This window comes from Streptopelia decaocto, assembly GCF_964273445.1.
Source record: "Streptopelia decaocto genome assembly, chromosome: Z".
Classification (NCBI taxonomy): Eukaryota; Metazoa; Chordata; class Aves; order Columbiformes; family Columbidae; genus Streptopelia; species Streptopelia decaocto.
The window spans coordinates 260,749-285,865 of record NC_138657.1 but is presented as its reverse complement, the minus strand read 5'-3'; the positions used below and the strand labels follow the sequence as shown (position 1 = coordinate 285,865).

General features: G+C 55.8%; 1 protein-coding gene across 8 annotated transcripts in view; it reads left to right on the top strand.

Moving 5' to 3' along the window:
• Positions 1-1,952: 1,952 nt before the first annotated feature.
• PAX5 (paired box 5) overlaps positions 1,953-25,117 on the top strand; it is a gene marked incomplete at both ends in the record, with an annotated part of 141,563 nt that continues 118,398 nt past the window's right edge. For 4 of the 8 annotated variants that reach the window (XM_082074541.1, XM_082074540.1, XM_082074539.1 and 1 more), the window contains 5 exons: positions 1,953-2,383; positions 9,818-9,983; positions 14,281-14,478; positions 18,328-18,392; positions 20,336-20,464. In XM_082074541.1, the coding sequence (XP_081930667.1) occupies positions 2,338-2,383; positions 9,818-9,983; positions 14,281-14,478; positions 18,328-18,392; positions 20,336-20,464 (604 nt within the window). Of the gene's footprint in view, positions 2,384-5,183; positions 5,227-9,817; positions 9,984-14,280; positions 14,479-18,327; positions 18,393-20,335; positions 20,465-25,117 lie in introns of those variants that run through there. The other 4 variants (XM_082074544.1, XM_082074545.1, XM_082074543.1 and 1 more) reach the window with 3 other exon arrangements.

Sequence of the window (25,117 nt, the reverse complement as noted above, 5' to 3'; positions counted from 1 at the left end):
TGGGGGTTCTGGTCTTCATTTTGCTGGCTTATGTGGGGCTGCCTCTTCCCGGGGCAGCGCCGCAGGGAAGGACCATCCCAGGGCGGTTGTTCGCACGGCGGCTCGCATCGCGGGAAGCCGGCTCTGGCCGCCGGTTATTTTTGTGTAAGCAAATGAGAGCGAATAAACGTTGGTGAAAAGGGAAGCAAAAGAGCGAGAGGCAGGAGCCGGCCTCTCTCCAGCCGCGCTGCTGGCGGGACAGAGCCAGGCGGCCAGGGGTCCCGGTGGGCCCGGCCCGGCCCAGCTGCGGAGCCGTCCGAAGCTGCCGGGTTGCCGATCCTGGGATGCAACGGTGTCCGAAGCGTAGGGACGGGCGAGAGGGAAAAGGGAGGTTTTGGAAACAGAGTGGCGTCCATGTCAACTCCCAGAAGGGCCCGGGGAGAGGGGCTGCGCCGGGAGAGGCGGCTGGGAGCCCCTTTACCGGCCTCGCGTCCCCAAACCCGGCAGAACCCGGCCCGAGAGGAGCGGCCCCTGCCCGCTGTGTCGCAGGCAGCGGGGGGCCCTCCCGCCAGACCCCCGCTCTTCTCCTCTGCCCGCGGCCGGTCGGCACCGGGCCGCGGCTCCCGTGGGGCCGCCCGGTTTCACGGGAGCAGAACCCACTCTCGTCCCCCGCCCGAGGACTGGTTAAATGTCTGGGCGGGTTCCGTGGAAGATGGACCGGGAGGCGGCCTAGGAGGCCGCGCTCGGGTGGGAGCGGGTGAGGGAAAGCCCACGGCCGCAGGCGCCGATGGGCAGCAGGGCAGGCAGGGCGCCGGCAGGACCTCTCTACGGGCCGGGTTCACGGGGAGCTCCCCGGCGCTGATATTTATTTTTTCCTTTGGGAAGGGGAGAGCCGTTTTTTTTTTTTTTTTTTTTTTTGTTTTTGTTTTTTGTTTTTCTTTTTTCCCCAGTCGCCTCTGCTGAAAAATAAATATGGGAGCGATCGAGGCCTTGTGAATTCGCCCCCTCCCCTCTCCCCGCCCTCACTCGCGCCGCCGAGGCCTGCAGGACGCGGCGGTGGGTCTGCAGCCGCTGCTCGGTACAGGCGGGAAACCGCCGGGCACACGGGACGTGGCGGGGGGAACCCGAGGGGACCCCCAGGGCCGGAAAAGTACAGCCCGGACCCCTCCACCATCTCCATCGGACCGCTCGCTCCCGATGCCCGGGCTCGGCTCCGGCCTAAGGGCTGTTCGCGAGGGCGAAGGGCAGGGCCGGGAGTGATGCGGAGCGCTGGGTCCCCATCCGCCGCCCCCCAGGCAGTGGCAGGCGAGTCCCTGTCCCGCCCCCGCGGCCGCCCGGCCCGTCGGGGAGCGCGGCCCCAGGGCTGCGGCGTCACCCCCCAGTTCGGGAAGGGGAAGTCGGTTCTGCTGAGAAGTTGGTGACGGGCTGGGGCTGGCGGAGGCAGAGCGGGCAGGTGCCGCTGCCGGTGCCGCTGCCGCTGCCGGTGCCGCTGCCGGTGCCGCTGCCGCCGCCGCCGCTCTGCAGCAGCCGGCGGAGCGCTCGGGGGGAGGCTGGTTGCGAGCAAACTTTGATTCCTGCTACAACAGATGTCAGAGTTTTCTTGGGTTTTGGCTGCGTCTGGGGACATCTTGTGATGTTTTAGAGAACAGGACATGAGCTCACATGGCGAGGAGCTCTTTAGTTTCTTAATCATTTCACGGTTCCTTCAGAGGCTTTTTTCCACCTAAAACGTTTAGTTTCAGCTCAGTGATCAGCTGCAAAAGCTCGGCGGGGAGCGGAAGAGTTGAATTATTCCAACCTGCGAGAGGCTCTAAAAAAATAAAAAAGGAAAGAAAAAAGGAAAAGAAGAAAAAGAAAATAAAAGAGAAAAGAAGAAAAAAGAAAAGAAGAAAAGAAAAGAGAAGAAAAGAAAAGAGAAGAAAAGAAAAGAGAAGAAAAGAGAAGAAAAGAGAAGAAAAGAGAAGAAAAGAGAAGAAAAGAGAAGAAAAGAGAAGAAAAGAGAAGAAAAGAGAAGAAAAGAAAAGAAAAGAAAAGAAAAGAAAAGAAAAGAAAAGAAAAGAAAAGAAAACAAAAGAAGAAAAAAGAAAGGAAATAAAAGAAGAAAAGAAAAAGAAAGGAAAAAAGAAAAGAAAAGAAAAGAAAAGAAAAGAAAAGAAAAGAAAAGAAAAGAAAAGAAAAGAAAAGAAAAGAAAAGAAAAGAAAAGAAAAGAAAGAAAAAGAGAAAATAAAAGAAAAGAAGGAGATATAAAGGGAAAACAAACAAACAAAAAAGAAAAGACGAAAAAAAAGGAAAAGGCGATAACCACACGACGTGGAAAGTTTTCTCTCTGTCCGGTCCCGGAGTCCTGAAAAGCCGTGATGGAGTTGGAGAAAACCTACGCGACCCCCCGGGCCGGCCGCACAGGTAGGACGCGAGTTGGGCTCCGCGGGGAGCCCGGCGACCACGCTGCCGCGGGGGACGCCGAGACCCATCGCCGCGGCCCGTCACGCGTGGGCCGCGGCGTGGGGCAGAGTCGGATGCGGAGGAGCCACACCGGGACCGGGGCGGGCGGCGGAGCTGGCTCCCCGTGGGACCTTCGGGGCGGCGCGGGGGCTGCCGAGACCTCCGTGTCGCGCGGTGGGTTCCCGCGCAGCCGCCGGGGTTGCCCGTCTGTCCGTCGGCCCTACGGCTGTGGCCGGGAGAGCGAGGGGACCGGGACCGAGTACCGACGAGAGGCCGCGGCGAGCCGTGTCCTGTGTCCCCGCGGGGAGTGTGGCGGCGACGTGTCCGTGGGACCGGGGGCAAGTGTGGGCGCGGAGGCGGCCTTGCGGCTCGGTGGCGGAATGCAATTCCGAAGCGATCGATGGCGCCTTTTATTAGTTAAATCGCCTGAATAATCGTTTAATCGATAAAGCTTTTCATGGCGGTGCGCCGCACCGGGCCGGCGGGCACAGCTCGGCGCCCCGAGGCCTCCGCCGCCGCCGCAGCCCGGGGGCACCGTTGTGCCGCCGCATCCCTGCGGGGTATCGGGCGGGGGGCGCCTCACCCGCGGTGTCCTGGGGAGGAGGAGGAGCGGGGTGAAGGCGGGATGAAGGCCAGACAGAGAGAAGTGCCCACCCTGCCCCCCGGCTCTCCCCCCTCCGCGCGGGCCGGCATGGCCCCGATCCCTGCGTCCCCCTCCCAAGCTCTCCCCAGGCCCGAGACGCCGAGCGGCGGAGTGGGGCGGCCGGCCCGACGGCCCGGATCTCGGCTGTGGGGTTGAGCGGGAACCGGACCTCGCCGCCCCGTCCCGGCCCCGCGGCCGCGCCCGGCAGTTTCGCGTTCAACGAAAACTCACTCGCCCCGCGCCGCCTGGGCGGCCGCAGCGGCCGCCCGTTCCCCGCCGTGGCGGGGGGTCCCGGCAAGGCCCTGCCGCAGCCAAGGCCCCGAGGGCGCGGGTGCCGGGCTCAGCGGGGCGGGCGGCCATGGGGCGGGGAGCAGAACTGACCCGCGGCCCCATCCCCTGGGCGGGGAGGCAGGCGGGCAGCGCGGCCGCGGGCGGGGGACGTGGCTCGGCTCCGCCGTGCCCTCACGCTCACCCGTGGCGGGACGGGCGCAGTGGAGGGGACCATACGGACCGCCCCGCCCGACCAGGAGCCCCGGCCTGGGCCCCGCGCCGTGAACTGGTGGCTGGAATGGGAACACGTCGGCCGTGTACGCTGTGGCTCCAGCGCCGTAGCGAGCCCTACGCAGGGCCGCCGAGTCCCTCCGCGACCGCGGGCCGCGCGGGCGGGCGGAGGCACGGACCCGGATCCGACCGGGCTCCTCCGGGCCCGCATCCCCTGCCCCCACTCGCGTGGGGAAACCACGGCCCGGGCCGCGCTGTCCGGACGTCGGGGGGACCAGCGGACCCCGGAAACGCGGTCGGGCCGCCGTGTGACTCGCGTCCCCGGACCCGCCAGCGGTGGGGGGATCCCCTGTCCCGGGCCGCCCCCGCCCCCAGTGCCCCCCCTCCCACGGTCTCGCGTGGCTGCGCCCCGCCCGCTGAGGGCGTGCGGCCACGCCCCCCGCCCCCATTGGCCCGGAGCCCGCCAATAGGCCGCGGCACCGCCCGGCGGCCAATGCGGGGCGCCGGCAAGTTAACTTTTGCGATTGGCCGGGGCGCTGAGTGACGGGCGGGCCCCGCCCGCCGCCGCCGCCGCCGCTGTCCAGCCGCGCGGTGCTGAAGCGCCGCCCGCCGCGCCTCCTCCGCGGGCGCGCTGGGCCGCGCAGCCGGGCCGAGGGGCGCGGCGGGGCCGGCGGGCGCGGGCGCGGTCCCGGGGCGGTGCCCGCCGCAGCCGGCGCGCCCCCGCCCCGCCCCGCGCGCCCCCGCCGGCCCGCCCCCGCCCCCGCCCCCTCCGCCCGCCACAACCCCCGCCGCCCGCCGCGGGCCGGCAGCGCGCCGGGCGCACGGCCCGAGCCAGGCAGCGCCCCGGCACCCGGCGGCCGACGGCGGGCGGGAGGGGGCGGCGGCCCCGCGGCCCGGCGGGCGGCGGCGGCGATGGGCGCGCCGCGGCGGCGCCGTGGGTCGGACGGCGGCCGCTGACGGGGCGGCCCGGTCCCGCGGGGCCGCGGCGAGGCGAGGCGAGCCCGGCCCCCGCCCCGCTCCCCGCCCTCTCGCACACCTTCCCCCGCCGCTCCCCTCGCTCGCTGCCGCCCCACCCGGCTCCGCGAGTTGCTGTGAGCGGCGCGGCGGGGGGCGGCACAGGCGGAGCGCGCCGCCGCCGCGGGACCGAGCCCCGCGGACGGGGCGTCCGCCAGCACTGCCGTCCGCCCCGGCCGTCGCCGCACAGCCGCCGGCGCCGCCAGCACAAAGAGCCGTCGAGGAGACGGCGGTGGGCTCCGGGCCGCCGGACTGAGCCACCCGCCGCTCCGCGCACAGCGCCTCATCGGAGCCGGGAGTCCGTTAGCCGCCATCCAGGGAGCGGCCGGGTGCAGAGCGCAGCCCGGGGCGGCCGCTGCTCGCCCCCTCGAAGGAGTGACCGGACATTGCCAGAGACGCTCGGAGCCGCGCTCGGCCCCCGCTGTCGGATACCGCGGCCCCGCTCGGGGCGGGACTCTTCGTGGGGTTTTTTTTGCCCCCCCCTCCTTTTTATTTTTTTCCCCTCCGGCTGTCTCCTCGGGTCTCCTCCCCCACCCTCAGTCCCGAGCGCTGCCGGCGAATCGAGATCAGCTCGGCGAGGCCGCCCCGGCCCGGACCGCTCCGATGGAAATACACTGTAAGCACGACCCGTTTGCAGCAATGCATAGTAAGTAGGCCGATAGTTCAACTTCTCTGACACGGCCGCGACGGGCCCCGCGCGACTGCGGACGGCGCCGCCGGGCCAGCTCTTCCCCGCCCGCTCTGGGTCGCCGAGGAGTCCGGATAAACGGCAGCCCGGGCTGCCGCCGGTCCCGGGCGGCTCTGCCGTGTCTTCCCGCGGCCCGGGCCGGCCGCCCGCGGCCGCCGGGACTTCCGTGCCCCTTCGGGAAGCGCGGCCGCGCCTCGGGGATGGTTTTGCCAGCGGACGGACGGCGGCGGGATGCTGCTGGTTAGCGGGCTTGTCCGCGGTTTTTTTCCCGTAGAGAAAGAGCCGATGAAAATAGGTGTTTAAATATACACGTAAATATACACACATAGTTTACTATATGTGTATATCTATCTGTATATATTCACGCACCCTTATGTATATAGTTATATGTGTATATGTATATATATATTTTTTCCCCGTACATAAATCTCCGTGAAGAAAGCCACCCGGCATTTCTGACGAACGGAAAAGTTTGCTATACGATATTCTCACTCTATTTCAACATTTTGATATTCGTTAGTTAAAAACAACGAAAAATATAAAAGGCAAACAAATACGAAGGGCGCGGGGCTGGGGGGAAGATTTTTTTCTTTCTAACCATCGAAGAAAGACAAAACGGTTCCTGCGAGCTCCGCGCCGGGCAGCGCGGCAGAGGACGAGCGGGCAGCAGAACTGGTTAAGTTAACAGGTCGTGGGCGCTGGGCTTGGCTCAGATTTGTTGTGCTTGAGAGGTCGGGGAAGACTTATCCATTAGCACAGTGTTATGTGAAATGACATCTTCTCTCACGGTGAGTTAAACGCTGCATTACGGCGAGAGATTGCGAGGAAATTTAAGGTAGAACTAATCTCATTTCCTGGTGCACCGCAGCCCTTTAGCTAGAAGAAATTTGTTTTCAAAATAAACGATCCAAAGAAACCTTCCAGCGCTAGAACTGTAAACACCCCTCTCTTCGTTTTCCTCTCTCCCGCTGTTTGTCTGCCCGCTCCCCCCAGCTCTGTTCGTCACACGGTTTTGGGGGTGTCCGGAGCGGGGGGCGGCAGTCGGTAATGCGCTTCTACACGCCCACCCGTGAAAACGGACTCTTCTTCCCGTGGCAACGCGGCGTTTTAAACCCACATTTATTTCTCTCTCATAATTGAACCAAACCACGTTTTTTAAAGGCGAACTTTAAGAGCAGAAAGCCGGCGGTGCGGGACGCGGGGGTACGCGGAGTGGGAGCGGGACGTGGCGCTCTCGGACCCGCTCCCCACGGAGGACGCCCTTCCTCCGGGGGGCTGAGCACCCTCGGCGGGAGAAGCCGCCGCGGGTTCCAGCGACGCCCCCATCATTCGCAGCCGTAGAAAATCGGTGCCTTCCGTAGGAATTTCAGGGCAAAACAGAAGAGGAAAAACAAAAAACAATCAAAAAAAACCCCAAACCAAAACCCAAAGTCCCGATGCCTTCCGTCTGTCCGCCGGCCGCAGAGGGGGAGCCCCCGGGGCCATTCGGCCTCAAACGAGCTCCAGACCCGCTGCTGCCCCGGGGCGGGGCGGACACGACGCCGGTGAAACGCGGGGAGGAGAACGGGGAAGCCGGAGGCTGCGGCCGGCGGGGGCAACGGGGCCCGCGGAGCAGCCCAGGGCACGGCGGCCGGGGACGGGGTGATCCCGAGGGGACCTCGGCCCGTTGTGCCGCCGCCACGAGCCCTGCAGCTTCCCCGTCCCGCGTGGGCAGAGCCCAGGACCGCCGCCGTCCCGGGCCCCATGGGCGTCGAGGCGGACGGGGACAATCGGAGCGGCCTTGATCCCCGGGGCTGCTGGTCGGTAGCGGCGGCTGTTCGGGGACCGGACCGCTCGGGCCGCCTCGTCCTCCTCCCGCCCGGCTTCCCCGCCCGCCGCTGCCCGGGGCTCCGGGTAGGGCTCGCGGACCCCGCACCGGCTACCTGGCTGGGGCTCCCCACCCTCGGAAGAACCCCTCGTCTCGCCCCGTCCCCGCTCCCCCCGGGGTCTCCAGGGTGCGGACTGGGGCACGGGCTCGCTCCCGCAACCCCGCACCGGGCTGGCAGCCAGAGCAATGTCTGTCACCTCCTCCCGCAGGCCCCCGGCCCGACGGGGCCCCCGGTGTCCGTTAGTGCCCGCAGCCGTCCGGGGAGAGCGGTAGCCGGCGGAGAGAGACCCTGGGCGGGCAGGGAGCCGGGCTTGGCGCCGGAGCCGCTTCCCGAGACGGTGGCGGGTTTGGGGAGGGGTCCCCTGGCGCGGCGGGGGGGACGGCGGCGGCCCCAGCCTTTGTTCCCCCGGCGGCTGCGGGGTCGGATGCTCTCGGCCTGGGCAGGCCCGGACTCTGCCGGCCTCCTGGTTCTGGGAACTGGCTTCGGGGTGAGAATCAACACTTGCCCTAAGGAAATGCATGTCCTTCTTTTTTTCTTTTTCTTTTTCTTTTTCTTTTTCTTTTTCTTTTTCTTTTTCTTTTTCTTTTTCTTTTTCTTTTTCTTTTTCTTTTTCTTTTTCTTTTTCTTTTTCTTTTTCTTTTTCTTTTTCTTTTTCTTTTTCTTTTTCTTTTTCTTTTTCTTTTTCTTTTTCTTTTTCTTTTTCTTTTTTCTTCCTTTCTTTCCTTTCCTTTCCTTTCCTTTCCTTTCCTTTCCTTTCCTTTCCTTTCCTTTCCTTTCCTTTCCTTTCCTTTCCTTTCCTTTCCTTTCCTTTCCTTTCCTTTCCTTTCCTTTCCTTTCCTTTCCTTTCCTTTCCTTTCCTTTCCTTTCCTTTCCTTTCCTTTCCTTTCCTTTCCTTTCCTTTCCTTTCCTTTCCTTTCCTTTCCTTTCCTTTCCTTTCCTTTCCTTTCCTTTCCTTTCCTTTCCTTTCCTTTCCTTTCCTTTCCTTTCCTTTCCTTTCCTTTCCTTTCCTTTCCTTTCCTTTCCTTTCCTTTCCTTTCCTTTCCTTTCCTTTCCTTTCCTTTCCTTTCCTTTCCTTTCCTTTCCTTTCCTTTCCTTTCCTTTCCTTTCCTTTCCTTTCCTTTCCTTTCCTTTCCTTTCCTTTCCTTTCCTTTCCTTTCCTTTCCTTTCCTTTCCTTTCCTTTCTTTCTCTCTTCACCCCCCTTTCCCTCATCACCACAGGATCTTTCTGTTCATATAGAATGCACTGTATGTTGGTTTTGTACAATTAAAGCTGCTAATACAGGAAAAGACCCAGGTCTTGCTCACCGCAGCGTTGCGGGGTCGCTCCTCATGCCTCCGCCACCGAGTTGTCCCCGCGGCGGCTGCAGCAGCGTCCCCGGGCAGCCCACAGCTGGAGGCCGTGCCTGGGGTCCGCGGCCAGGACCGCAGCGCAGACGTTTGTCTGCTCGCCACAGGCTTTGGCTTTAGCCATCACATATTTCATGTGGATTCATTATGTGCCCTGACAGTTTTAGAAGGTGTTTGCAAAGTTTGACAGCAGTTTATCAATGGAGAAATGACTGGATTTAAATAAAAATAGCTCGATATAATATTTAAAAACAATAACAACAACAACAACAACAACAAAAACAAAAAAAACCACAAAAGCCCAAAACCAAAAACCAAAAAAAACCCCAGAGAGGCATTTGGCTTGTCAGCTTGTTCAGTACTGTTCAAGTCCTGTGCAAATAGAGTGATTTTCTGTATTATTTTTGTTCCAGAATTGGCAATTTGTACTGCCTCTATTGCTTGTTTCCAGTTTCTCCACTTCTCTATGGTTTGGATGATTAAGAACATGAGGGTTAATTGTATTTCCTCACTCAGTACATGGGATTATTATATGTTCATGGAGTTTACATAGTTTCACTACTATTTATCCAAGTGGGTCCTGTTTCCCACCAGATATATGATTCACCTTGCTAAAGGTGAACAGTACAAATCTGCTAGAAAAGGAACAATATATTGGACGTGCCTGGGTGTTCACATTTCATTTGTGGGATCATAATATCTGCCAAGACTGCTGTAAATTGTAAAAGCAGAAATCATCTCCTTTATTTATTTTTTTCCCCATTTGATTAAGTCAAGGTATTTGAAAAAAAAAACCCAAAACAAGCAACAAAAACAAACAACAAAAAAAACCCAAACAACAAGCCAAGCACATATTTAATTTCAGGTATCCTGTTCTGTGCTTAGACACAAATAGTGTGCAGGCTCAGCCTACCCAGCCTTGTTTTCGGTGGGATTCTCGGGCAGAGGCTCATGAGCAGCCTCTTCTCAATGCGCACCCGCCCTGTCCCCGGAACTCGCAGCCAGGCGACAGTGGCCACTGGCTCTGGGAGGAGGGTGGCCTGGGCATCGCTGCGTGGTTTCCCGTGGCCATCGTCCCCCACAGCCCGATGTGCCTTCCCGCAGGAGAGTCCTCCCCCGTGGCGAGTGGCGTTGCGGCAGCGTGGGCTGTGTGGCCGCGGCCACCTCGGGGCCGCAGGTTGCAGGGAAAAGCAGCTGGAGGCTGGCCCGGTGCTGGGGAGGTGATGCCCAGTGCCGGGGAGTGCTGGCCTGGGGGTTCTGCCTTGCAGAAACATCCAAAACTCTCACACAGCTCTTCTTCTCCTGCCCTTCTTCCCCTCCCCTGTGTTTTTCAGGACATGGCGGCGTGAATCAACTGGGGGGTGTTTTTGTGAACGGCCGCCCCCTCCCAGATGTCGTTCGCCAAAGGATTGTGGAACTTGCCCACCAAGGGGTCCGGCCGTGTGACATCTCCCGGCAGCTCCGCGTCAGCCACGGCTGCGTCAGCAAAATACTTGGCAGGTAAAGGGGGGACGACCCATCTTCTGTGTCTGTCAAAAGTGTCAGTGTCAGACCCTTAATTGAAGGCTGCAAACAAATGGAGAATAGTAGAAACCTCAGGAAATCAGTCCAGTGAGCACAGGGGTTTCCTGACCACTCATGGTTTCGTATGCCTGACGTGGGAAAATGTGCCAGTATTCGCATGTCTGGTTTGCCCCTTTCACAGCTTCTTGTAGGTAATTCTAGCACAAGGAGCAAATTGTCATGTGGGGTGTATTTGCTGTACATATGGCATACGTTCCTCACCTGTCTGTTCTGAACAGGTGGAGGAATCCTGGAGCCACCTTCAGTAAAACTGAAGAAAAACATAGAAGTTGTGGAAGTTACTAATTTTGCTTTCTGAAAAAGAGTCTCTTTTAGAAATAATGTCACTACATATTGCATCAACATTGCCGTGTGTTCATTCATGTAGGCTATTCTGATATCTGTCCCACTGTTTAATTCAATGCCTTTCTTCTACTCTTGTGCTGGAACATGTTCTTAACTAGAGCACAGAATATCATAAGTAACTATTTTGGCTATTTTGTGAGTTAGCACTCTGTTCAGGCTGGAGCCGCTTGAATCACTGTGGCAACAGGAAATCGAACTTTGAATGCATGTAATTTCCTGATTTCATTTTAAAATTTGACATAGATTCAGGTAAAAAATACCATCCTTGCTTCTTTGTATCTTAGGAGCAAATCTAAACATAATTTTTATAAATTATAGTGTTAAAATGGTTTTGAACTACAGGTATTCTGAGGGAATTGAGCAACTTATATTAAGGATTTTTTTTTTCCTTAGAATATATTTTTCTTGATAAGCTGGGGAAGTTAATTCTTGAACTATTTACTAAACTTTAACAGTTAATTGTTTAGGCTTTTGCTCTTTATATTTTTACCATATTTTTCTTTTCCAATTCTAAACCGATTTGCTTTCCTGGACATAGCACAACTGCAAAGGCTGTCAAGGCAATTTTTTTTGGTAGTATCATGCAGAGGATCTGCTTGGATTAGCAGCATTTGCGATCTCTCAATTGCTGTTCAAATGTTCAGAACCAGGCTGACTTGGCAAAGTCACAGCCCCTTGTTTTGTAGCTCTTGGCATTGTTTTCTCTTTAGATCTCTCTTACTCACTCTTGCCTTAACCGGTGGACATGGTCTCCACGGCCGCACGGTGGTTCCAGAGCTGCACGAGCCAGCGCACCGGTCGCGCTCAGCATCCTTGGGTTGGATGACCTGGTTGCAGGGAGATGCGTTTGCCTGCGAACCACACGCGTTGCTGCTGGAGTGGGTTTGAGGACACTGATACCATTACTGTTTGGAGAGGAAAGCTTTCCGCAGGCTGTGTGCTTGACTGTGTCACTTGGTTATCGCTTTGCATCCACCGTCGGCACAGGCTGGCGTGGATCGACTGGTGATGCTCTTTGCCGCAGCAGAATTGCCACCAATTGCCACCACGAGCAATGCACAGCTAAGGAAGAGGCCATTTATTTACCTACCAGGCAGATGCCTGATGGTTTTACTTTTGACAGTCTGAATAGCTTTACCATTAGATATATTTGCACTATACAGCTAAGAGAGGCTCCAGAGCTTTGTCATTAAAGTTGTCAACAATAAATTGGAATTTCATAGCTCATTATTTTCATAACTAATAATTACAGTGGGTAAAATGTCACTGTAATTGCAGCTGTGTGTGTATGTGCTTTTTCATGTGTGTATATGTGAAAAAGTGGGAATACTTAAAATAAATCCTTACATTTGGAATGTTACGGTCAGATTTCTGTCAGTCCCCGATACAGAGCTAGAAAGCATCCAGAGGCAGGTCCGCAGCAGCCGCAGCGCAGGCGAACCCCTCACTCCCGGAGGGGGCACCGCGGGGGCCGCTCTCTTCGCTGCATCGGCAGCTTGCTGGGAGCGAGAGGCCGGGAGCTGATGTGCACGAAATGACACCAGCAGCCCCTGTCCTGCCTTTAAAATGGAGACGGGCGCCAGGGATGCCGGCACATCTGCAGGCCCGCTGCCTGCACCCAGGCCCGGTGCTTGGGTGACGGGAGGGAGGTGTCAGTGGCACTGGGCCAGGGCTGTCCCCGTCACACCGAGCTGTCCCGCTGCCCAGGGAAAGGGGCCGCGGCCCAACCGCGCACCCTCCCAGGCGGCGAGCGCCTTTCCACTGCGTGTGTGTGCCGGGCAGGGCCCCAGGAGGGCAGGCCGTGGTCGGGACGTTTGGGATGGAGGCCCCGCTGTGCAGAGGGCACCAGGGCTTGGTGCCACGGGGAGCTCGGCGCTGCCGGTGCGGCTCTCCCACCGCGAGAAGCACCGTCTGGCCTGTGTGGCTGTGGCTGCCCTTCTGCTCCGCCAGCACCGCCAGCACCGTGTGGTGGTGCCGTGAGGCACCACTGCAGAAAAACACTAAGAAAGGCTTGTAACATGCATAGTTTGGGCTGGAACGGAAGAAATTGTGACTTTTTGTTTGGCAGCGTTCATGGTGTTGTCTGGCTTCCTTCTACACCCTCCTCTCAGGAGAGTTGCCAGCAGCAAAGGTTTCGAGCACACAGACTCAAGGTCTCAGCAGGCCCGTGGTCCACGTCTGCCATAATTTTGTCATGTCCTTGGGAAGCACGGGAGGAGCTGAATTTCACCCCCTGCCCTAAAGCTCACTTCTAGACTGCGTTCAGGGACACCACGAGGGTTAATCCGTCTCTGACACTCGACGTTTGTCTTTACTAATATTGCTTAAATGTCTCACGGAGACTGGTGCATCTGAGTCCACTCCTGTATCCAGAATATCTGAAAAGAGGTATAAACAACACGGTGTCAGTCTCTTTAAAGGAATTTTAGGCCTTGCACGCAGAGCTCTTCCAGGAAGACTGAAAACCGATAGCCTGGCAGAAATTTGATGAACATGGTTGCGTGTTACGGTGAGACAGACTTCAGCTGCTCAGCCTGTTCGTGTTCTGCTCACACCAGAAAGATTTGGGATTTTATTTTTTTAATATAATGGGTATGTCAAGTAGCTGCATAGAAAATATATTAATAAGCAGTTTTATGTTCTTACCTGGGAGCTGTTTCTGAGCTCCCTGCTGGAAATACGGGCAGGGAGCATCGAGTGTGCAGGTCGGAGCCGCCGCGAGCGCAGCGCAGAGCGCCGGGTCCGCGTGGCACAGGGGGACACGCTGGCTCAGGGCAGCTGGGGCGGCTGCTGCGGGTTGGCATAGAGTTTGTTCTTCATTTGGTCACAAGAAAATTCACAAGCTAGAAAGACGTGCACGGCTGGGAGCGTGTCTCGTGTGTTGGTGCCCTGACAGTGCAGCGCAGACGAGCACGGTCTTGTTCCGGGTCCCCGTTCTGGCCCTCAATAGGTAACATACGACTTCTCTTAGCAGCAGGTTTGAGGCTTCATTTATTAGGAGACTTGTGGGGCTGGGGATCTCAGCTGTGATGTATTGTTGCAATGCTACCAAAAGCAGTTGCTCTTCTGTGCTTCACATGTGAAGAAATCTGGCGTATTTCTGTCGGTTTAGGGATCCAGTCTCCCGCCTTTCCTGGCGTGGCATCGGTAGAGCGGCTGGCGTGGCGAGGGTGCTGCACCCAGGAAAGGCAGCAAGGGTGATGGCAGAAACCAGCCCCGCAGCGGCTGGACCCCTCCGGAACACAGCCAGCTCTGTTTTCCTTGGAATTTACAATTAAAACTACTAAAACCATAAAGTTAAAAAGCATACATTATGAAAAATATTAACCATTAAAACCATAATACTCATATCAAAACCATTGCATGGGAAAAAGCTATACCAGCATACTTATTCCAGAGGTGCAAATAAAATACAATACTTAGCCTTCTTTTCACTATGAAATGGTATCAAGCCATAGATATTAATGACAGAGAATTTCTGTAGAAACAGTAATTTACTACAAAAGAGTTCACTGCAAAAAGTGGTCTTTGGTGTGATTTGTTTCTATTATTGCCAACGCTGCTGATTAATAACACACATTTTCAGTTAATTTTGGATCCCAGCATGCCCTTTAATCTTGCATTGTTTCTTTTGTCTTGCTATTACAGAAAAATATATATTGTATCCCAAGGCCCAATTCCAATTACTATAAGTTAAGCTATTAGGTGATAAAGCACTACAGAGGCAGAAAATGTGTATGTGAAAGTGAAGATGTATCTCAGGATTTGCTGGGGTTTGGTTGCCTTGAAATTATGTTCCCTATAAATCTCAAAGCGTGTTCTCTGTCTATTCGTGATAACTAAAGCTTTGTTTTGGATGTTGTCCCAGGTATTACGAAACCGGGAGTATTAAACCTGGAGTGATTGGAGGATCAAAACCAAAGGTTGCCACACCCAAAGTCGTTGAAAAAATTGCAGAATACAAACGCCAAAATCCCACCATGTTTGCTTGGGAGATCAGGGACAGACTCCTTGCTGAGCGAGTGTGTGACAACGACACGGTGCCCAGCGTCAGTTCAATTAACAGGTAAAGATCTGTTTGTCCTGGGGAGGGATGTTCCTCGGAAGCACTGTTGCTGAATCACTGCATGTTTCGGGCTGTTTGCAAGAAATGCAGCTTGCACGTGTTTCTGTGGCGTGTTTGGCGCTGGGCAGTGGCTGCGGGCTCACCCAGCGGCCAGAGCGTCGCAAGTTGCGAGCATGTCCCAGGGGCAGGCAGGGTCTGCTGTCAGCCTTCGCTTCTGTCCCGTCCTTGCCCCAGGCTGTAAGTTGCCGTCCTTGCTGGTAGCGATCCTGCCTGTTCGCTCTGCATGAGGCCTCGGTTCTGCTCCGTGGGGTGGGTGTTCGGTGGGGGGAAGCTCAGATGGCTGCTGAGTGGGGGAGCGGTCACCTGGGAAAGGGGAGTCCGGGGGCCTGGGAGGGGCCCCAGGCACAGCCTACGGTGCCGCTTTTGTCCTCCTGACTCCTGCTTGGTCTTGCTGAATTTGACCCAGAACCATGCTGGCTGCTGCCTGTCAGCGTGAATATCACCCAGGGAATTCGGTCAGTGCCTCAGCTGTCTGCTCATTACATGGGTGCACTTAAATGGCCTTGAACTGCTCGTGCAAAAATGCAGGACAATCTCATTTGCAGCCTCAGTCCCTTGTCTGGGAGGTTTTTCCCAACCTTGCTGGGCAGGACTGGGCTCGAAGCGGGGTCTGGAGCTGTAGTAACCTACTGCCGTCTGAGTTACACCTGCTGTACTCACCCACTTCTGAGTTGAAGGATGCATAAAGCTGGTGTTGAAAAAACCCAGTGAAATACTGTGTTATGTCTCCAGCCTGCCAGACCAATAATAAGGGATTAATACTTGGAAGGTGGAGTGCTTGGGCAGGCTCATGCACACCCGTCCCCCTGGCAAGCAGAGTCCTTCCATTTTCACTCAGGGTTTTGCTCTGTGCTGGGCTTCCAGTTCACCATGCTGGTGGGATGGTGTTCACTTGTGTGATTGCATGTGAATTCTTTGAATGCAGCTAGCTATAAAGTCCCATCTGTGTCCATGGACGTGAAATAAATTGATGCAATATTCTTTTATTGGCTATCCCAACCTGATTTGCATTCATGGAGTTGCCGCTTGAGTAGCCGGCGTGGCTTCCCCGGCACTGGCGGAGCGCGGTGCCTCTCGCTGCCGAACCGAGCGCCGAGGCTGACGTCCCCGTGTTTAAAAGCAATAATGGGTCAGTTCGCGCAGCCTTTCCTGCTGCCTGGGGGCCCCTGATGGGCTGAGGCTCCGAGCAGCATTCGGTAGCCCTGTAGACATGGCATTTTCAGTTTTAAAAAGGATTTGAGAAATAATAAAGACACCAGGAAAACTAAAGGAAAGTATCAGTCTGACTGACCTCAGATAACTAAGGGCAAGCTCTGCTTCCACACAAGTCAGCTGGAGCCTGGCCACGTGAGGAGCACCACTGCTGTGAGCAGTCCTGTGTTTGTGTGGCAGGGCTTCAAGCATGCTCAGAAAAACTGCCAAAAAGGCAGTCTTAGCTCTGGGAAAAAACAAGATTAAGAAGCTTCCAGTCATATTTTGAGCTGCTTTCCACATCTACCTCTTGCTGTGCCCTTGCGTGTTTCCACACTGATAATGTGCACACACCTACTGCCATTACACCAGGAACCCATTTCATGATCTGCCACCAAGTTTTTTGACCATAAATCTCATTATTTCTCACCTACTTGCAAGTGTGGCTCAGTTATTTTCCTTTTCTTAAAGGTGTGAAATCCCTCTTCAGAAATGCACACAATCTTTTTGAATTGAATTCGAACCCAGATGGTTTGTTTTGCCAGCCTAGGAGCACATCCTGAAAATCCAGATCAAACTATAGTGACCAGAAACCTGGAATTCACATCAAAACACTTGGCTTTAATGCTAAATCCTTCCAGGTCCATGCTGATGCCTGTGGGTTTTATCCTTATATTTGAAATTAAGCATGTACTTCAGGGCTTTGCTGACAGGCATGTTGCACACCAAGGACTCAGATCCCTGCTCGCAATGCCACGATTCACCGCTGAGGTGCAAATCAGGAGCTGCCTCAGGTCACTGCAGACCTGAACCCACCCGAAATCGTCGTGTGGCTCCCGTCCTGCTGCAGGAGGGTGAAACCCAGCAGCTCGGGAGGACAGCGTGGCCGTGCTGCTCCCGTCCCAGCGCCCCCACGGCGAGGGGATCTCCCAGGGATCTGGTTCCCTTCATGGGGGCTGGTCCCTGCGGCGGGACTGTGGGGGCAGACACGCTCAGCACATCCCCGCTGCCGAGGGTGCTTTTTAGCAGAGGAATTTGAGCTGTTGCCGCCATATATGAGTGAATAATAACTATTACCATTAATTAATAACATTAATTAATATTAATAATAGGCCACTCTTCCACAGCAGGAGCAACTCTGTGTGATTAAGGCTTAATTAATCATTGCGATTAGTTTTGCTCAAATAAGCTGCGAGCTGCCCAGCTGCTTCGGAGTGCTTCACTCCTCCGTCCCTCCAGAGATGAAGACATTTATGTGTCAGAAGGCGCTGGACACCCTTCCCTCCCTTTGGCAGGGGCTGTTTGCAGCCCTGCTCCAGCCGGTCCTGGCGCTTTGCTGGAGCTGCTCGCCGGCCCCTCTGCCGCCGCAGCGCGCTGGCCGCCGAGGACCAGCTGCGGGCCGTGTCCAGTGGCAGCGGCTTCCCTGGCCAGCCGGCAGCCAAAAGCTGGTTTGCTAACAGACCTCACCCCTTCCAGCCTCTGCAGGCTCGGCAGAGGGTCGGGAGCGCAGGGGACGGCTGTGTGTCCTGTTCTGGGAGGGGCCGTGTGTCCCCAGAGGTGGTTCCTGTGCCGGTTCATGGGGTGACTTTCAAGCAAGCAACTCCTGTTTGTTCCTACGAATGCATCCACCAGCTCCATCTCATGCGTCCCCTCCTCTTCCCTATGCCAAATCTATGGCATTTCTCCAGAAAGGGCAGCGGAGTTTTCTGGGAAGGAGAGCAGCTGCACTCACTGCAGCGTTACAGTTGGGCAGAAATGCACCGGGCAGGGCGAGGTGTGCTGAGGAACAACCTGCCTCCCGCGAGCACGTTCCGATTCCGCTGCAGCCAGTGGCAGAGCTGTGTTATCTCTGGAGACGTTTCAGACCCCATATTTTCTGTTTTCACAGCGCACCTGGTAGAGCAACTCCAGCTCTTCTTAGCAGCTGCCCTCTGTCCTGCAGTGCAGCACATGCCTTCTAGTTTTCCCACATCTCTGAACTTTATCTGATTCACGTCATTACAAAACAGAGCAGACGGTGTCCCTGGTGATGACAATGTAGTTATTCAGCCTTTAAGCTTAGCATTTAATCCAGCACATTTTTGATTTAACACTGATTTGGCTAAGCAGATCCTCTTCCGAGGTGTCCAAGTTCTTTAGCTGTGTGAGTGCTGTACCGGAGGTGGGCTAGGGACAACCTGGTCGATGTGCCCAGCACCCGAGGGTGCAGATCACAGCCTGCTGGGACGTCTGCACCCAGACGTGTCCAGCGCCCTGAGGAGGGGTGCTGGGCCCAGTGGGTGCCCAAACAGCAATGGATGTCTCTTTCCTGGGTGGTGAGGACTGGGGCCTCGAAGGGACTGAAGCCCCACATTCCGCAGTTTCCCGAGGAGGATGTAGGAGTCAGTCGCCCGAGGGTCCCTAATGGCAGGGGCTGGAGGCAAAAATGTGGTCCTGGATCCACCCGCAAACTTCCATCTTTCAGTGGATGACGAGGGGATAGTGTGCAGAAAAGCATTTTCGTGTTGGTGTAGGTGTCCTGCACTGAAAAAATAGCGTTGTGCCCCCTGTGAATGCATTCCTCATGCTAAGTAGTCATTTCTTTTCAACTACGTACAGGATCATACGGACGAAGGTGCAGCAGCCACCCAATCAGCAGGTCCCAGCCTCCAGTCACAGCATAGGTAAGGGAAACTTATTTTTTTAAAAATATATTTAAAAAATAGCATAATGGATTACAAATATTCTAAAGAACTTTAATCATCCTTATGGACAGATAATTCTGCATAAAACACTTCAGCATACGTGCTAATGTGCCTTCTTTGTCATTCTCCAGGGGCTGAACATAGCAAATGAATTTTATAAATACTGCTAAAAGGTTTTGAATTTTACTGATTATTATGATAAATAGCTTTCACCATGAGACAGAAAATTGAAATCTAAACCAAAAAACCCCCACTAATGGGGGTCTATAGAATGTCAGATAATTAAAGTAATAAATCAAGAAAGGGATACTTATTCATAACATTTTCTGCATCATTAGTCAGTAAGTAGTTTTGAATGTGTTTTTTTCATCTATCAACCATCCCTTCCATAATTCTTTGTGCACTTGCAGTCTTGAGTGAAGAGGTAGCAAAACTTTCCCAAACTTTAATTCAGGTGCAGAGCAACGCTGCTGCGCCCTGCAGGGGCCGCCCCAGCCCTTCCCGAGGCTGGCGGGGTCTCGGGGTGCTGCAGCGGGGACAGAGGGGCTCGCTTGGGGCTGCTCGTTGTCCTTGCTGCGTGGAAGCTGCCGGAGTGTGGGTGAGCCCTTGCTCCACAGGCAGAAGGAAGGTGCGAGGGGGCCTTGGTCCTTCTCTGTCACTTCACAAGTCACTTGTGAAATGGGGAGATGCTTGGTGACCCCCCCGGCAAAGGTGGGTGGGTACCCTGGGACAGAGCGTGGGCGCTGAGCTGTGTTAACTTTGCAGGCTTGTCAGGAGCAGAGGAGGGAAATGTTGTTTCTCAGGGCCTGATGGAGGCAGCAGGGATTCCCGGTGCCTGATTGCTCTCTCTGGACTGTGGCTGAGGTCAATGAAGTTCTGCAGAACCCTCTGTGCCAGGGCCTACACGATGCTTCCCAGGACACAGGGACCTGCCAGTATAGGCACAGCTGGGAGCTGGAGCAGGTGACAGCGGTGCTCCCTCTGTGCCCTGCAGCTGGAGCAGGTGACAGCGGTGCTCCCTGTGTGCCCTGCAGCTGGAGCAGGTGACAGCGGTGCTCCCTCTGTGCCCTGCAGCTGGAGCAGGTGACAGCGGTGCTCCCTGTGTGCCCTGCAGCTGGAGCAGGTGACAGCGGTGCTCCCTCTGTGCCCTGCAGCTGGAGCAGGTGACAGCGGTGCTCCCTCCGTGCCCGCTGTGCTGCAGCTGGAGCAGGTGACAGCGGTGCTCCCTCTGTGCCCTGCAGCTGGAGCAGGTGACAGCGGTGCTCCCTCCGTGCCCGCTGTGCTGCAGCCTTGAGCTCCTGCAGCACTGCACAGACACCATGTCTGCAGCCCTGGCTGCATCTCCAGGCCTGCACTGGTTGTGGTGAATGACCCCTTGACTGGGCAGAGCCAGCATGCCTTCCTGAGGGCTCTGACCAAGCAAAATGGATTTAATTACTATTTTTGAGAGCCTCAGGGCCTTTCAGCCGTGTGTCCCACAGCTGGCCATCCCCTGGTGCCAGGGGCTAGAGGCTGGTAGCTTGGCAAGAGGGTGCTGCTCCAGTCCTATGGTCCCTGTGCTGTGAGACCTTGCTGCCAGCCTGTGCCCCCAGCCAGCTCCACCCCCCTGCTGGTGACATGGGCTGCTGTGTCCCCTGATGGGTCTGCCATCCTGAGCAACGTGGCTTCCCACCATGCCTCAATCAGGACAGGTGACCGACCACTAAAGGCAGAGCATAACCATCCCACAGTGCTCGCCCGGCCCCTTGTGATGGAGCCAAGGGATGACCGTGCCCTGGCTGCTGTGGGCTGGGCTGGATGGGGCCAAGGGGCTGTGGGGCAGCAGAGCCCCGGTGCTGCGGCCACACCGTGGGGCCGGTGGCTGTTGTGCTGGCTGTCCTTCGCCGTGTCCTGCCTGCTGACTGCTCGGCCTTGCCTTGCAGCCTCCACGGGCTCCGTGACCCAGGTGTCCTCTGTCAGCACCGACTCCGCCGGCTCGTCCTACTCCATCAGTGGGATCCTGGGAATCGCCTCCCCTGGCACCGAGAGCAACAAGCGCAAGAGGGATGAAGGTACTGGGAGCTGCTTTTGGTGGGGATGGTGTGCCAGCACGCAACCAGGGTGGGATGGGGTTGGGGGGATGCTCGTACATGTGGTGTGATGGAGCTGCAGGTACCCTCCATGGCCATCAGCTACGGTGGGGTTTGGTCCCAATTCGGCAGGCCTTTGCCAAGGTCACAGCCTACCTGGGAACATCGGTGTGACGTGGTGGCCACAGACAGAACCTCTTCAAGGAGCAGGGTCTTGCCTGGTGTCTCAGAAAGCACTGGGGTGTGTCATAGTTTTTTAACCAGACGCTCCTACTGCCTGGGGGACATTTTCCTCCCATCAGTGAAAAGGGGAAGAGTCATCATGTTGAGTGTGGCCACCTGAAATATGAAATGTCAGAGAGGTGTCCCCAGCCACAAAGAGACAGAAAATTAACAGCAGAGCTGTCTGCGATGCTGCATCTCTGCATGTCCCCCCAGTTCTGGGGGCTTTTGTTGGCCCAAGGCGTGGAAACAAGCACAGTCTGGTTGGGGTTGGACATTGCCAGGGCTCCTCGGGTCTGCTGCAAGGATTATGGTCCTGTTTCATTCTGTGTCCTAGGCACTTTCCCAAAGAACACACTGCTTTGGAGAGAAGGATGTTTGGGGTAGAGTACAGGGGAGAAGGAGAAATTCTGCATTGGTGTCGTACAAATGTGCCTTTAATCTAGAGCATCCCTTTCATTTACTAATGGTTTACAGAGAAGAGTTGAGGCCAAGACCTCAAGCCTGGTGCCTGAGCTGCACAAACAGGCTCCAGTGTCTGTGCCTGTGCTGGTGGAAGCGGCTCGTCAGCTTGCAGAGCAGGGTGTGGTTTTACCAGACTAGAGGGAAAAACTGCAAGAGGTTTATCAGGTCAGTTTCAGCCATGTGGGGCTGGTCCAATGGTGCGGGTACGAATCTCTGTGTTCAGGTACCCACTGTATATGCTGTTGTTAGTTAACTCTGCAATTGTACATCTGATTTCTTTTTTACAAATCAAGGCCACAGCTGCATAGCTAAATGTATGTATTAAAGGACGTAGGGTAGAAACTTTGTATTTTATCAGCCATGCCAGGCGGGAGGCCGTACATGTTGAAACCACACGGCTCTGTCACAGCCCCGCTGTGAAGCACTGGTTATCGGGTGCCTGTGATTACTGAAGACTGTGGTCTAATTGTAGAGAAAAGAATTAAATATTTCCTTGGGAAGATCAGGAGCAGAGGTGAGAAATTCCCCAGCTTTTGCCAGTTCACATTGAGAAGACAGCACATGATTTCTAAAACAACCCCCATCATTTTGGCAGGATGAGTCATGTTTTTCAAGCTCATAAGCTGGACAGTAATGCTGTCCTCAGCAGACCATTTAAACTGCTTTTATAATAGGCTCAGAGCTGCAGATTTGGAGAGACATAAAAAGATATTTCAACATCTCTGTGTGTTTGAGGGATGCCCAGAGCATCGATAACCGCTCCCTATGCTGTGCAGCACGAGGTCCCTCTGCAGGGCTGGGCACGAGGCACTCATGGAGGCGTCTGAGGCTCCACGCTGCAGGTGATGAGGAGGTGGATCATGATGTGAAGCCACTAATGTGCAGAAGAGAAGCATGTCGTCTAATTACGGCCTGTATCATGATGCAGATGCACAAGGGGGCAGAGTTAACTTTACCATTTCCTGACTTTGGAGAGCCAGAGAGAACCTCCCTCAGCGAGCCGCTCGCATCGCGTCCTTTCCTCAGCGGCTGCGGGAGGTGTGTGCCCTCGCTGTACCTGCCCGTGTGTGTCTCCCGGAGCCACCGGCTCTCTGGTGCCCGTCGGTGGTCCCAGGTCCCCTTGGCTGGGGAGCAAACCGAGGTGGACTTGTCTCTCCGGCTTTTAGCCGCATCGAGTGCTCGGTGTGATTCATTACCCGGTTTTGTTCTCCTCACTCTTGACATTTTTTTAGCAGATGTCACCAGTTTTTAACCCAGTGGGGAGCTTGCTGGGTAACAATAGGAGCAAACCAAATCAGACAGTCTTTATTGGTTTATATAGCTGAAGGTGTCATTTTTTTCCCTGTTGTAATGTGGACTTTGAGCAGATGTACCTTGGTGGGGGATCGGTTGCTTTCGCTTGTGGTTAAAGGACATGCTACTGGAGGCTGACATGAGAAGCAGGCTGCTCTGTAACAAGACGGATACAGCTGGTCGCCGCAGCAGCAGAGCTGCTGGGCAGCAATCTCACTGTTTTGCCTGCAGACTGTCTCCTTTGAGTTCCGTGGCTGCACATTCGCCTGGCCCTGCAGCTCAGAACAATCTGCTGAGGAGCAGGTGGGTGTCAGGGATGTGCAGAATGATCCTGCTGAGCTGCCTTCTATCGAACAGCGTGGACAGCAGACCCTGAGCGTGAGTGGGCAGAGCTCTGTCCCTGCGGGCAGCCGCCGCCGCTGCAGGGCTGGTGTCATCACGCTGCTTGCAGCCGGTCGGGTGGCTGGTGGTGGTCCTGCAGTGCTCATCTGACAGAGTGTGCAATTTTGGGAAGTGCTGAGCATCCCCTGTCTGAAAGTCAAAGGTTTCTGAGGGGTGATTTGGTAGTCCTTGGTGGGCAGTGGAGGGGAGCTGTGTCCCCAGGCAGGCACAGAGAAGCCTGGGCCAGAGACAGCATGTAGGGTATGTTTTGGGGGTGTGGAAGGTCACTGGGCTGCGTGTGCTCTGGAGGAGGATTTGAGGATTCTGTGAAAGGACAGAGGAGAAGGACCAAAGCAGCCAAGCAGCCAAGAGCCCACCCCTCCTTATCCTTTTGCTCCTCTTTTCCCTAGCCCTGGTTTCCATCCTGCACTGCAGAGTTCTGCAGGCATGGGGGAGCAGCTGAAGAGCTTAAGCCCAGCACAGTGACACTCCTGGCACATTTGTGCCATCCCAGCTGAGAAGGATGCTAAAGCAGGCACGCATGCCAGAGGCACGGATGTAGCTCTCATCTCCTGGTGCTGTCTCTGCAGGAGAGAAGCATCTCTGTCAAAGGCACAACCCAGGAACCCTTCCACGAGCGGCCTGTGCTCTGCAAGGGGTGGCTGTGTCTGCTGGGTCTGTCTGAGTGTGTTCACCTCTTCGGCGTGAGGGGACCATGTGGGGATGGTGCTGGCTGCCGCAGGGACAAGCTGGGTGCAGGAGCAGCCGCATACCTTGTCCTGAGCCTGTTTGCCAGCCGAGGAGGGCTCGAGCTGCTCATTCTGAGCACGTTCCGTCTGTATGTGAGTTTGGGCTGGGCACATGCAGCAGTCACTCACGCGCCGCCTCAGCAGCCGCTGGCAGGACCGGCCTGGGACGGCGGGTCAGTCCCGCGCCCGCACAGCGACCTCACCGCTCCCGGGGCTTTGTGAACAGGGCTGGAGGAGTTATGTGCATCTCCATTCTCCTGCCTCTTCCTTGCTTTATGCAAAACCATCTCCCTACATGGGAATGGCAACCTTTGGAGCAAATACTGCATATTTTGATGGGGAACTGCACGCCTAGTTGTTAGTCCTCTACCAGCCACCTGATTCTGCACCAGCAGACACTCACATGCTTTTAGCAGCTTAGCCCACTCCAAAACTGATGCAGAAATATGCTCATGCCCTCACTTCTGACTGGAACACTCAGAAACCTCTGATACTGACAGGTAATAACAGCAGTTTGCAAACGTGAGCAGCAGCCAAGCTAGGCTGAAATCTGTTTGCATACAGTAGATGCTCCATAAGTCCAGGATGCCTGTTGTGTCACTAACGCTACATCTGTGTTGCTGAACTAGAGACTGTTGGTGCACAGGCATGAACATTGGCTGGCCCATTCTGCTATGGTCAGCACTGCCCCAGTCTGATTTTGGTGTGTGCAAGGGGGTGTTCTCTCAACCAGTGTCTTCTGGCATGGGGGGTGACATGGGGGGACATCACCACGCTGCTCAGCTCTGGTGCAACTGCGATGGCACCGATGATAGGGGTGTTTCCTGGCAGGGACACGGGCTGTGCTAGGCCACTTGGCCTGTTTTCTTCCCTCATGTATATGCATCTGGTCAGAGCAAAAGGCTACGTGCAGCAGCGAGGGCCTCATCGCAAACCGCCGTCTCAGCCCTGGCCCCAGCCAGGAAACACCGTCAACACCGCAGCAGCAGCACTGAGCAGGACACACTCAGCACAGCACCAGGCGGGGTGCGAGTCTCTGCAGAAGGGGTTTGACAGATTTAAATACCTGCACTGAACAGCTGCACAAACCGTATCTCAAATTCACTGGTATAGAGTCTTCTCAGCAGTGGAAGCATTTGGGGAATTGAAACCATCATGACAGGAGACCTTCACTCGTACCAGTTGTTTTCTTTCCATTCTCACCAAATATAACCCTATGTTGCTGCCAGCATCTGGTGTGATGATGTAGGTGCTTGTGCTTTTTGTTTTCTCAACTGAACTCTCGGAAAAAGGCCTTTCCTTTAAACCTATTTAAAGGCATTTGGGTCACAGCCTTCTGTCTGGGAGGATAAGCCTCCAAGAGGGGCAGAGACGCTAATGGGAATGAAAATAATCTGGGAGTGGGTGCATTCCAGTGCCTATAAAGCCATCTGATGTTGCAATCACCGTTTTTTCACGCAGGGATGCCCCCGGTCAGGCGCGTCTGGGCACCCAAGCAGCACCGATGCACGCAGCCGCTGCAGCG